Here is a 12627-nt window from a genome sequence, read left to right on the forward strand (position 1 = left end):
ACTTGTATTATTTTACACATGATAGCCAAGTTGAAAATTTTCGACACATTTTTCTCAGGAACTACTTCACAAAGATTTCTGAAATTTGGTTTCAGGGTTTATATAAGTCAGCTATACCGTGTGATGCGTTTTCAGATTCATCACTCAACGACTTCCTGTTAACCGAAATATTCGGCGGGGGTATCATCAGTGAGCAGTTACTAAGCTCACAGTTTTACTTGTTTGACATTCCGTTTTGCTTATTGGTGAGTTCCTAAAGCCTGAGGTGCCATGTTGCCTAGTAGACAATTTTTTGGTTTAAAAAAAGGGGAATAATCCAAATTTATGTGCACCTGTAGGGACATTGTAATGTCAGAATGTAATTAGGACCAAATTTCAATTTTTAAACAATTAAAGAAAAGTAATTAAGATGAATTTATTTATAGACGAGTTTCATGGAGGGATGTATGTCTTAAATGTAAAAAAAAAATATCAATAAAGGACCCTTAAGGGAAAACACTCTTAGGGGTAGCTTTGAAATTTTCTTTTGTATTCTTTAAGTAAAAGGGTACAAGATATATTGAAATTCATGTCTATTGAACAGGTTCTTGACAAAAGAGAAGGAATATTTTTGGGCTAATTTAGTCTTGTAAATTCTTACAGTGATGTCAAGAATCTGAGTGAAGAGTGAGATTTTCTAGTTCTTTACACTAAAAATCTTAAGAACATTTTAAGCATAACGTCTTTCAAACTAGCCTTTTTGCCAGGGAATAGACACTTATGTTGAAATAACTGTTTCATGGCTCTATTAGTCTATATTATTTCTAAGCATGTACAAGTGAAAAGCCATTTTAAAAAAATTTAGTTGTATAACCCCTGAAAAGGGTACAAATATCCAAAATGGCAATGTGTTATTAGATAAACAGATTTCACATATGATATGATACTAAAAAACTTAAAATATGTTTGAATTAAGGGCCATTAAAGTTTTAAATCCAAATTTGTACCTTCTATTAGCAGTAAAATGTTCCTGGAGGTGTCCTGAAGACCAGGTATGACTTGTTAACTGGATTTTTTCCTGTGTTTTGGTTTGATTTGAGATTTTTTTCTCTGCAGGTGGGAACATTCTTCAGGCAAAAATGGCAACTAGAAAAGCTAAACCAAATGGGCAGTACCAATTAAAACCAGAAGATGTTGTAGAATTTATGAAAGAACAATCTGTTAGAGATATTCCAGGTAAAATGTTTAATGTTTGGTGGACATTGGTAGTAAAAAAGTGTTCATATGATTTAAGGAAAGAATCCGTAATTTAAAAATTGTTCAAGATTTTATACTTTGATTTGAAATGTCATCGCATATATATTTTTTATAGTCGCCTAGAAAGAACCCATATGTTTTCCAGTTTGTGCGCCTGTCATTCCATTTATTTATCAGTCCACACATCCGTCGCATAAAGGTTAAAGTTTTGGATTAAGGTTGTTAACCATAAAGTAGTGGTCACATCAAGTTAAAACAAATCACACATGTTTATTACGATGTAAAATATATGCAAATGTATGGTTTGACCCAAATTTCACTGGTCACTGAATATAATGCACATGTTCACTGTAATGTAAAATATATGAAAAAGTATCATTTTGAACAAGATTTCATTATTCACTGAACCTGAAAAATGTGATATTGCTAGCAGGGCATGGTATCCTTTGGACACATATTCTGTTATTTATTAATTATTAGCTCAATCCTATTGTTGCTTATATCAGATACTTATCAATTTGGCCTCTATAGCTATAATAAGAAATCTAGTCATATTTTCATATTGCATTTCGACAATGAGCAAAATCCATACTGCATAGCAAACTATAAAAGGCTCTTAAATGACAGATGTAAAACAATAAAAACAAGAAAACTAACAGCCTTAATTATGTACAAAACAATAGAAGAAAAACAAATATGATATACAGCAACAAAGGAACAATCACTGAATTACTGGATCCTGACTTGTCTAATCTAGGTTGATTCTTTCATACTTTATGATAAGCCTCATGAGTATTTTATTGTTTGTTTAAAATGCATTTTGGCATGACTATAAAAGTTTAATTGCAAATCTAAAATTTTACATCCTTTAAAAGAAAAATATGATAGTGGATAAAACAGATTTGAAAATAACTCTTTAAAGTATTATTGTGCATTGGCCATTGATGGGATGAACCATAAAAATAATTTTGACATTAAAAATATCATACTTTTAGGAGTTGGCTGGTCTATGTCTCATCGATTACAGTCCATGTCAGTTTCGACATGTGGGGACCTACAGGACCTGTCACTGGAAGCCTTACAGAAGGAGTTTGGTCCCAAAACTGGACAGTCCTTGTATAAGTACTGTAGGGGACAGGATGACAGACAGATTAAGTTAGAACAAGAGCGGAAATCTGTGTCTGCAGAAATTAATTACGGCATCAGGTTTAAAAATGTAAATTTTAGTGAAGCTGCTATAAAAATATAATTTAAGTATATAAAATGTTGTGAGGAGAAATGGGTTACCTATGGAGAAGGATTTTATTAAGAATTATTAATTAATTAATCAAAACAATTTAATTATCTAAAGTTAGAATTGAATTTCTACATATAGTGAAGGAAGTATAACAGATTGATTACCTCAATGTAAAGGCCAGTTCTTGTCTTGCCTCAACAGTGACAGTGGTGAGATTTAGGTGTGCTGTTTCCATCAGCGGTGTCAACAATATGTTTAACTTGTGATAAGGTCAGTAAAAAGGGAACAACCCTACCCTAAAGTCATCTTCCATTGATTTTGAATGGTTTGCATAGTTTACATATCAAAGTACTGTCATTTTAACTTAAATAATTTAACTACCAAAATTTATTACAGGCGAGATAAATCTCTGCATTAACATGTACAGCTTAGTGTATTTCTTTGCCAATTTATACTCCCTCTGACTGGGTGATTGTTTTGTTTTGTCTGCAACAAAAGTCACAAAGCTAGAAATAGTAGTCCAAATTCCATCTGCATTGCATCATCCTGTTGTCGACATTTAGATTCTTTCTGTTGTTGTAGTTTTAAGATTTAAACAAACTTGAACAATAGTTTTTTCATGATCAAGAAAATTTATCAAAAGGAAAGATTTGATTTTTTTTTGGATTTTTTTTTTTATTATACTGATAAATGAACTTAGATTTTTTTGTGGAGTTAACATTTTGATCAAGTCTAGGGTTATAGTTTTTTAAGTAACCTTTCTGAAACCTTTATGCAATTTCAGAATTAACCTAATGACATTTCTCAAAAAGAACACCTTTTTGCAGATCTTTGAAAAAGAATGTAAAATTTGCCTACATACTAAGTCTTCTTAAAAATCTTTGTTTTATTGTAATGTGATTATGGTTGAAAATAAGAGTAAAAAACATTTTAAGTGTATAAGAATAAGTAAATTCTGAAAATTTATGAAAAATTTATAGATATAAGATCTGTTGTAAAAGTCAATGAAGCAACAACACAAATTTACCAAAACAGACATTTAAATATAATACCTCCTACTATTTCCATAATTAAAACATCATCATAAACTTCTTTCTGATCATATTCCGTATAATAAAAAAGATATTTTAACTTTTTTTTTAATATTTCAAAATTTAAGGATTATGATGCAGATAAATTTTTAATGGAGCTGTCCGAGGAAGTTCATACTAGATTAAAGAAAATAAACATGAAAGGGAAGACAGTCACACTCAAACTGATGATCCGGCGAGAAGACGCACCTAAGGAAACAGCTAAATTTATGGGTATAGTATTTTTATAGCCATTCTCATCACTTGACATTCGTAAGGTAGTATACCATGAAGTTATGGTCACATCAACTTGAAACTTAGTACACATGTTCATTATGATGTGAATATTTTGAATTATATACCAAATAATGGTTTGCTGATTTCACTGTACATTGAATTGTGGTAGTGTGAAATTTGTACTTTCTCAGGTTACAGTTATTTTTTAATGAAGTTTTCAATGAAGTGGAGGTCATATCAACTTGAAATTACCGGTAGTACACATGTTTATTATGAGGCGAACGTTTTAGAATTAATGCCAAATTAAAATTTAGAATAGTCTGACTGGGAGTTTTTATATTTTTATGAAATTTATCTTCAGACATTGTGTATATTTCAGGACATGGACTATGCAATCATATTTCCAAGTCATCTACCTTACCTTTAGCTACAGATGATCCTAAGATTATAGCTAAAGAATGTCTTACAATACTGAGGAATCAACATCTTAATGTCCAGGATCTTAGAGGAGTGGGTATCCAGATTCAGCGACTAGAATCAGCTGTAGTTGGAACTAAAACTACTAATGGACCAGCTAGTAGTATTCTTAAGTTTACTGTGGCTAAACTTGGTAATATTTGATAAAAAAACAATTTCATAAGATACATATTCAGAAATCATAAGTTTTTGTGAATGACAGGGTGAACATTAAAATAATCAGAACTCACATTTAGATTAAGATTTATACAATAATTTTAATTCTACATGTCTATTGTAAAGTACACTCCCCCTCCAAACAAGGTGTAGTACTGGTTTACTTCTGTCTGTCTGTCCTTCCCATGAAATTTTTGTCACATTTTTGTCAGGAACTACTAATCAGAGATTCCAGAAATTAGAATCAAACTAAATGGGAGCATGCTATACTGCGTGATGTGTTTTTTCACATTCATTGCTCATCAACTTCCTGATGACCAAATACTTACATATTGTTACATTTAATGGTCATGTCTGATACTTTTGTTGCATTTTTCTTGTCGCGCGAAAGCGAGACATAGCGATCCTAGATTCAAGCTTGGGTGTCTGCGGCGTCAACATTTAGGTTCAGTCTGTGGTTAATTTTTTTTTAGACATCAATAACTTTGTCAACCTAACATGGAATTTTATGAAATTTGGACAGAAGATTGTTTATGACCAAAAGACCGTATATAGAGCAAAATTTTGAAAATATTTTTTTTTTTTTTACTGATAAATGGACTCACTTTTTAAGTCAACATTACACTTTTACACTGACAGCGTTAATTGCAGGCAAGACACAGGGTTTTGAGGAACCCCTTACAATTTTTAGGCAGTTAAGCTGCCTTATGCAAGCACCCTAGATTTGTGTTCTACCCAATAAATGCTGAAATATGTGCCATTGTTATTATCTAGCTGGCTACTATGTTATTTATAACTAATTGGACATTTTTTTAATACTTTTATTTCTGGAATACAAAAAATATGAACAGAAAAAACTTAAATGATCGTCGAACTACCCAAAACTTTTGAAGTTGCACATAGGAAGTAGTGCTCAATAGAAATCCTTACGTAGTTTATTATCCCCTGTGCTTTTGGCTACGATGTCAAAGAACAATTGTATGAAATATTTCATCGCCGAAAATCGGTAATTACAAGTCGTTTATATTTCCCAAATGGCAAAATATTGTTCATGTACAACAAATCTCTATGATAGAGGAAATAAAGTTATATAAGTGGGCGGTAATTTTTAACTTATCTTGCCAAATAAGGTTGTTGTTATTTTATGAATGAAACAAGGTCATGAAACAGATGCGGAAATCGACGTTGATGGGATGTTTTAAGTAATGTGGACAATTCGTCCACAAGACGAGTCAGACCGAATCCACTGAAACCGTCTAAAGAAGACAACTTTGACCGTTTGTCAGATTTACTTAGGGTTTCATAAAATATTAGACTAACATGTCTAGCGGAGCCATTAATCTTTTGTTTGTGCATTGGGGTCTATTTAGGGGTATTTGGAGGGGCCTGAAGAAGGGAGGGGTTTACTATAGAACCCTATGGGATTTTATTTTTTTAATTTCAAATGACTATTTCTCGAAAACAGTAAGTGATAAACACATGCAGTCTTCAGTAATGAGAACAGGACAATAAAATAAATCAACCAAAATATAGGGTGAGTCCCTGGGGGTCATCCCAACCCCCTTCAATTTGAAAATGTACTTTTATTTTGTAAACCGTCGCCATCGCAACCCCTAAACAATATATAAACTTGTATGGGACAATAAAAGAAATCAAATGAAAATAATTTGGGGGAGTCCAACGGTGTCGTCCCACCCCCTCCTGTTTGAGAACTTGGAAATGGTCGAGATCCCCAACCCTAAACCATATATATTCATGTATGGGACAATAAAACAAATCAAATGAAATATAGGGGGAGTCCCTGGGGTCACCCCACCCCCTCCTGTTTGAGAACTTGTAAACGGTCGAGATCCCCACCCCTAAAACCATATATATTCATGTATGGGACAATATAACAAATCAAATGAAATATATGGGGAGTCCCTGGGGTCACCCCAACCCCTCCTGTTTGAGAACTTGGAAATGGTCGAGATCCCCACACCTAAACCATATACATTCATGTATGGGACAATAAAACAAATCAAATGAAATATAAGGGGAGTCCCTGGGGACACCCCACCCCCTCCTGTTTGAGAACTTGTAAACAGTCAAGATCCCCATCCCTTAACCATATATATTCATGTATGGGACAATATAACAAATCAAATGAAATATATGGGGAGTTCCTCGGGTCACCCCATCCCCCTCCTGTTTGAGAACTTGGAAATGGTCGAGATCCCCACACCTAAACCATATATATTCATGTATGGGACAATAAAACGAATCAAATAAAATATAGGGGGAGTCCATGGGGACACCCACCGCCTCTTGTTTTAGAACTTGTAAACAGTCAAGATCCCCACCCCTAAACCATATATATTCATGTATGGGACAATATAACAAATCAAATGAAATATTTGGGGAGTCCCTGGGGTCACCCCACCCCCTCCTGTTTGAGAACTTGGAAATGGTCGAGATCCCCACCCCTAAACCATATGTATTCATGTATGGGACAATAAAACAAATCAAATGAAATATAGGGGGAGTTCCTGGGGTCACCCCACCCCCTCCTGTTTGAGAACTTGTAAACGGTCGAGATACCCACACCTAAACCATATTTATTCCTGTTCATCATTTCAAAAAGATTTGAATGACATACAGGGTCAATCTCCTAGGTGTCACATATGCATATCACTTTACTAGACCAAACCAATATGAACTGGACTTTGCCCAATGTCAGGAGACCATGGGAATGACGAATTATGGGGGCTTTGTTTGGGAGACTTCGTAACGGCATCCTGTTACAATTATTTCTTGTTTATTATAAAATTTTATTGATGCAAAAAATGAGTCTAGGTTAATTGAATTTACTTTAATTATTTATTAAATTATTTCTGGGCCTATAATAGTTTTCATTTATGGCTCATTTTGAAGAAAACATATAAATCTTTCAAGCAGTGTAAAGCCCGAGAATGTTTGACCAACTGTTTTACAATCACCTGTCATTTTTATTCCAAACTTGGTATGGAGTAACATCATGCACTTGGGGGTGAAGATGGGGGTCATTTACATTGATATATGAGTTGCTTTTGGATACCTTGATGAAATATTAATTAATTTGCCTTAATAATCAATTCATTTAATGAACATAAATGTACAATATACGAATGTTTAATGTTTGTTCTTTTAAATCTTGAAAAAAAATTGAAGCAACACTGCCACAGTTTTCATAATTATGTTTGCCTTGGTTTTTGGTTAACTGCCTACAGCGCTTATAGTGCTTTGATTTTATTTACTAGAAACAGGGACAGGAAATATGTACAGTCTTGTCACAGTGTAAAATAATTATGTGTATGTATAATTACCAATTGTTAAGATTTGAGTTAAAGAGCTTGTACACCATAAATTTTGTGCTGCTCAAATCTTGAGTTCAAGACACTTGTACTTTTATTTTTATACATACAAACAGTGTATTCCTATGCAGTATGAACAAAAATTTATATTTAATTACAGACCTTCCAAAACACACAGAAACAAGAAATAATATATTGCCATCCAGTTTAAGTAAGAGTTCTGTTGAAACAGCATTAAGTATAAAGCCACAACCAGAAAAGAAATCCAGGGAAAATCTGATGAAAAACTTCTTAACAAACAGTAAAACAACTATGGAGAATTTGGAAAATTCAGGGCCTGAAAAACAAAAAGAGGGGATTGATATAAATTTGTTAATCTCAAAAACTGTGACAAAGGACAGCACTTGTCAGAGTAACATGTCATGTTCAAGAGCTACACAGAATCTAGCAGAGGATATAACTAGGTAAATGATTGACTTGTTCTTAAAAAATTAACTGTAAGAAACTCAAGATATTGAAGCTTTTATTTTACTAGGTAATGCTTCGGTGGTGAATATTTTATTTACCTGTTAGAGTTTATAGTATATATTTTTACTGGTCACAGCAAAGTATTGGGCTGGTTTGAAAAATTTACTTTGAAATACATACAAAAAGTTGATACATAATAACTACTCCATTCAATGTAAATTGTTTCTTTTGGACTTTTTGTAATTAGTTAGGATAGATGATGTATTAGTATATTAAAAAATAAAACATGAAATTTTGAGTCGAATCAATAAACAAGAATTTGACAACTAATGCCCCTTCAACAAAGCTGTCAAACTTTTTTTTAAAGTCAAGTAAAATTTCTTCTTCATTGTAAATTACAATTTCCATTTAAGTAATATACTTTAAAATCAGTAAGATGAACATTACTTGAAAATTGTATGTAAACAGATCAGGTAAAGTGGACAAATGTTGTATTATTGTATTATATTTCTTATAAATATAATATCAGATATAATCTTAATGTTTACAGATTTGTTTTGTAGAAGGAGTAATGCTTTAATAGTACCACCACTACCAACTCTAAACTTGGAGACATCGCCTACTGAACTATTCAATATTCCAGAATTTCCGTCTGTAAATATTGACTTAAGCACACCAATAAGGTCTAAGGTACCAGCTACACCTGAACTGACTAGGAACAGGATAGCTGTACCTGCTGATTACTTCCCTTCGCCATCACAGGTAAATATTATTATTTTAGGGAGAAACTTTAAAAAAGCAAAAAAGATCAGAAAAATAAGATCTACAAGTTAATCAACATTTCCAAATTGTCACACTAGTTATAGGATTTATTTCCATTTAATGACTTTTTTATACGCCCGTTTACGGGATGTATTATGGTATACCGTTGACCGTCCGTCCGTCTGTCTGTCCTTCCGTCATCAACATGTCGGACATTAATTCAAAAACACTTTCACCAATATGCATGAAATTTTGGTGAATTGTTTATATCTATTGACGTGAGCTCCCTTTCATTTTTTATAAATTTCAGATTTACCATTTCCGAGTTTTGGGGTTTTATTCATTAAAAAAGGGGGGATTTTCCAGTTTTCGGACAATAACTCAAAAAAAAAATTCACCAATTTGCATGAAACTTTTGTGAATTGTTCAAATCTATTGACGTGAGCTCCTTTTTGTTTTTTTATAAATTTGGGATTTACCGTTTCGAGTTTTGGGGTTTTATTCATTAAAAAAGGGGGGATTTTCCAGTTTTCGGACAATAACTCAAAAAAAAATTTCACCAATTTGCATGAAACTTTTGTGAATTGTTCATATTAATTGATGTGAGCTCCCTTTTGTTTTTTATAAATTTCGGATTTACCGTTTCCGAGTTTTGGGGTTTTATTCATTAAAAAAGGGGGGATTTTCCAGTTTTCAGACAATAACTCAAAAACAATTTCACCAATTTGCAAGAAGCTTTGGTGAATTGTTTATTTCTATTGACATGAGCTCCCTTTGGATTTTTATAAATTTCAGACTATACGTTTTCGATTTATAGGGTTTTATTCATTACAAAAAGGGGGATTTTCCAGTTTTCGAACAATAACTCAAAAATGCTTTCAATATTTTTTTGTGAAACTTTGGTAAACTGATTATATTTATTTTTGTAAGCTCCCTTTTGATTTTTATCAATTTTCGATTTTATGTTTCCGAGTTATAAGATTTTATTTGTTTATAGTCTGACAACAGATTTACTAAGTATTGCGCAACAGCACAGTGTATTGCACAACAGCAAGAAATCTTTCATATAACCAATTTCAAGTTCTTTGACTACATTTATTCAGAAACCTATAATATATCAAATATATTATTACAATCCAAATTCAGACCTGTATCAAGCTTGAATATTGTGTCCATTTTTGCCCCAACTGTTCAAGGTTGGACTTCTGCGGGCGTATCAAGCTGCGCTCAGTGAAGCAGTTTATTATTTATATATCAAAAACTTTAATAGATAGGTATTAACTGTAAACAGTGATAAAGATCATCAATACTAGACTTACAAAATGCCACTTAATAAGATCTACAAATAAGCAAACATAACTGACTAGAATGAAGGAAAAAAAATCAAAATTAAGATGGCATAATACATTACCATGTGAGCGTTTCAGGCTATTGTTATAAAAGGAGACTCTTTTCATGCTTCTAATGGATTTACAATTTTAGATAGACCCAGAGGTGTTACAAGAGCTTCCACCTGATATTAGAAAACAAATTGAAGCAGAAATGATAATTAGAAAGAAGTCAAAAGGTGTTCCAAATGATAATCAAAATCTACCAAGCAGTGATGAGCCAGGCTGTTCACACTGGACCAATCCTCCACCAGCTTATAAAAAGACACAACAGGAAGACTCAGTTATTGGTTTGCCTTCAATGTCACAGGTAAGTATAAACAATAGGTATTATAGGTTAAAGATAACAGTTTTATTAGGTTCTTGTTTCCAATAGGGAACACATATTACATTATTGTAGTAATTAAACCATATTTAAGTTTTGTCATGGTTTCTTTAAGTTAGTATGACAAAAATTTGCTCCTTTTAAAACGTGATGAAATTGAAAGTTTATTAAGTGTTTGAAGCTTTTGAAATGTTTAAGGGTCTGCATTACAGATTGATCCAGATGTTTTACCAGAATTGCCTCCAGATATTAGACAGCAGATTGAAGCTGAAATGAACACTCGACATAAACCAGATACTATGCCACTAGCTAATCAACATCAAACAATCTCCCGTAATCTGCATAGCGGTGATCAGCCAGGTTGCTCTAATTGGACAAACCAACCAAAAGCTAATACAAGACCTGTACGAAGTAGTCCAATTGTTGCTTTGCCATCTTTCTCTCAGGTAGGTTAAAGTCGTTTTTATACGACCGCCAAAAAATTTTGGATCTCTCTGACATTGTACCACAAGGTTTCATATCACAAAGGGAATGCTGGGATTGATTTTGGGGGTAATTGCCTCAAAATTTTAGGAATTAGGGGCCAAAAAAGGGGAAAAAAACAAGCATTTTTCTAGTTTCATGACAATAACTTGTGTGGAAGTGTATGGATCTTTATGAAATTGTACTACAAGGTTTCATATCATAAAGAGAAAGCTGGAATTGAGTTTGGGGTGATTGCCCAAAACGCTTGGGAATAAGGGGCCAAAAATAAGAATTTTTCTAGTTTCCAGACAATAACTTGTGTTCAAGTGTATGGATCTCTCTCTGAAATTGTTCTGCAAGGTACCATACCACAAAGGGAAGGCTGGGATTGATTTTGGGGGTAATTGCCTCAAAATTTTAGGAATTAGGGGCCAAAAAGGGGCAAGAAACAAGCATTTTTGTCGAGCCTTCGACTTTAGTCGAAAAAGCGAGACATAGCGATACTACATTCCATCGGAGTCGGCGGCGGCGGCGTCCACAAATATTCACTCTGTGGTTAAAGTTTTTGAAATTTTAATATCTTTCTTAAACTATCCTGGATTTCTATCAAACTTGGACAGAAGCTTATTTATGATCATAAGATAGTATCCAGAAGTAAATTTTGTAAAAATAAAATTCCTGTTTTTCTGTATTTTACTTGTAAATGGACTTAGTTTTTCTGCCGAGAAACATTACATTCACTCTGTGGTTAAAGTTTTTGAAATTTTAATAACTTTCTTAAACTAACCTGGATTTGTACCAAACTTGGACAGAAGCTTGTTTATGATCATGAGATATTATACAGAAGTAAATTTGTTAAAAAAAAAATTCATTTTTTCCGTATTTTACTTATAAATAGACTTAGTTTTTCTGCCAGGAAGCAATACATTCACTCTGTGGTCAAAGTTTTTAAAATTTTAATAACTTTCTTATACTATCCTGGATTTGTACCAAACTTGGACAGAAGCTTGTTTATGATCAAAAGCTAGTATCTAGAAGGAAATTTTGTTAAAATTTTGTACCTGGTTATCCGTATTTTACTTATAAATGGACTTAGTTTTTCTTCCAGTTAACATTAAATACAGTCTGCAGTTAAAGTTGTTAAAACATTTATTAGATTCATAAACTATCCTGGATTTATACCAAACTTTGACAGAAGCTTCTTACAATCAAAAGATAGTATCTAAAGGAATATTTTTATTGTTTTTTTTCCTCATTTTTGTTGATCCTGCGATTAACAGCAAAAGTAGGCGAGACACTGGGTTCCACTGAACCCTTACAAATTTTTCTAGTTTCAGGACAATAACTTGTGTGTAAGTGTATGGATCTTTATGAAATTGTACTACAAGGTTCCATATCACAAAGTGAAAGCTGGGTTTGAGTATGGGGGTAATTGCCCTAAATGTTAAGGAATTTGGGGCCAAAAAGGGGCCAA

The 12627-nt window shown here is 32.9% G+C and overlaps 1 protein-coding gene across 42 annotated transcripts in view; it reads left to right on the forward strand.

Moving 5' to 3' along the window:
* LOC127735796 (DNA repair protein REV1-like) overlaps positions 1–12627 on the forward strand; it is a 53525-nt gene that overhangs the window by 33366 nt on the left and 7532 nt on the right. For all 42 annotated transcript variants that reach the window (XM_052246119.1, XM_052246120.1, XM_052246125.1 and 39 more), the window contains 8 exons: positions 1096–1215; positions 2232–2452; positions 3633–3777; positions 4160–4390; positions 7906–8209; positions 8777–8975; positions 10458–10673; positions 10901–11134. In XM_052246119.1, the coding sequence (XP_052102079.1) occupies positions 1096–1215; positions 2232–2452; positions 3633–3777; positions 4160–4390; positions 7906–8209; positions 8777–8975; positions 10458–10673; positions 10901–11134 (1670 nt within the window). The remainder of the gene's footprint in view (positions 1–1095; positions 1216–2231; positions 2453–3632; positions 3778–4159; positions 4391–7905; positions 8210–8776; positions 8976–10457; positions 10674–10900; positions 11135–12627) is intronic.

This window comes from Mytilus californianus, unplaced genomic scaffold (assembly GCF_021869535.1).
Source record: "Mytilus californianus isolate M0D057914Y unplaced genomic scaffold, xbMytCali1.0.p SCAF_3, whole genome shotgun sequence".
NCBI classification, from domain to species: domain Eukaryota; kingdom Metazoa; phylum Mollusca; class Bivalvia; order Mytilida; family Mytilidae; genus Mytilus; species Mytilus californianus.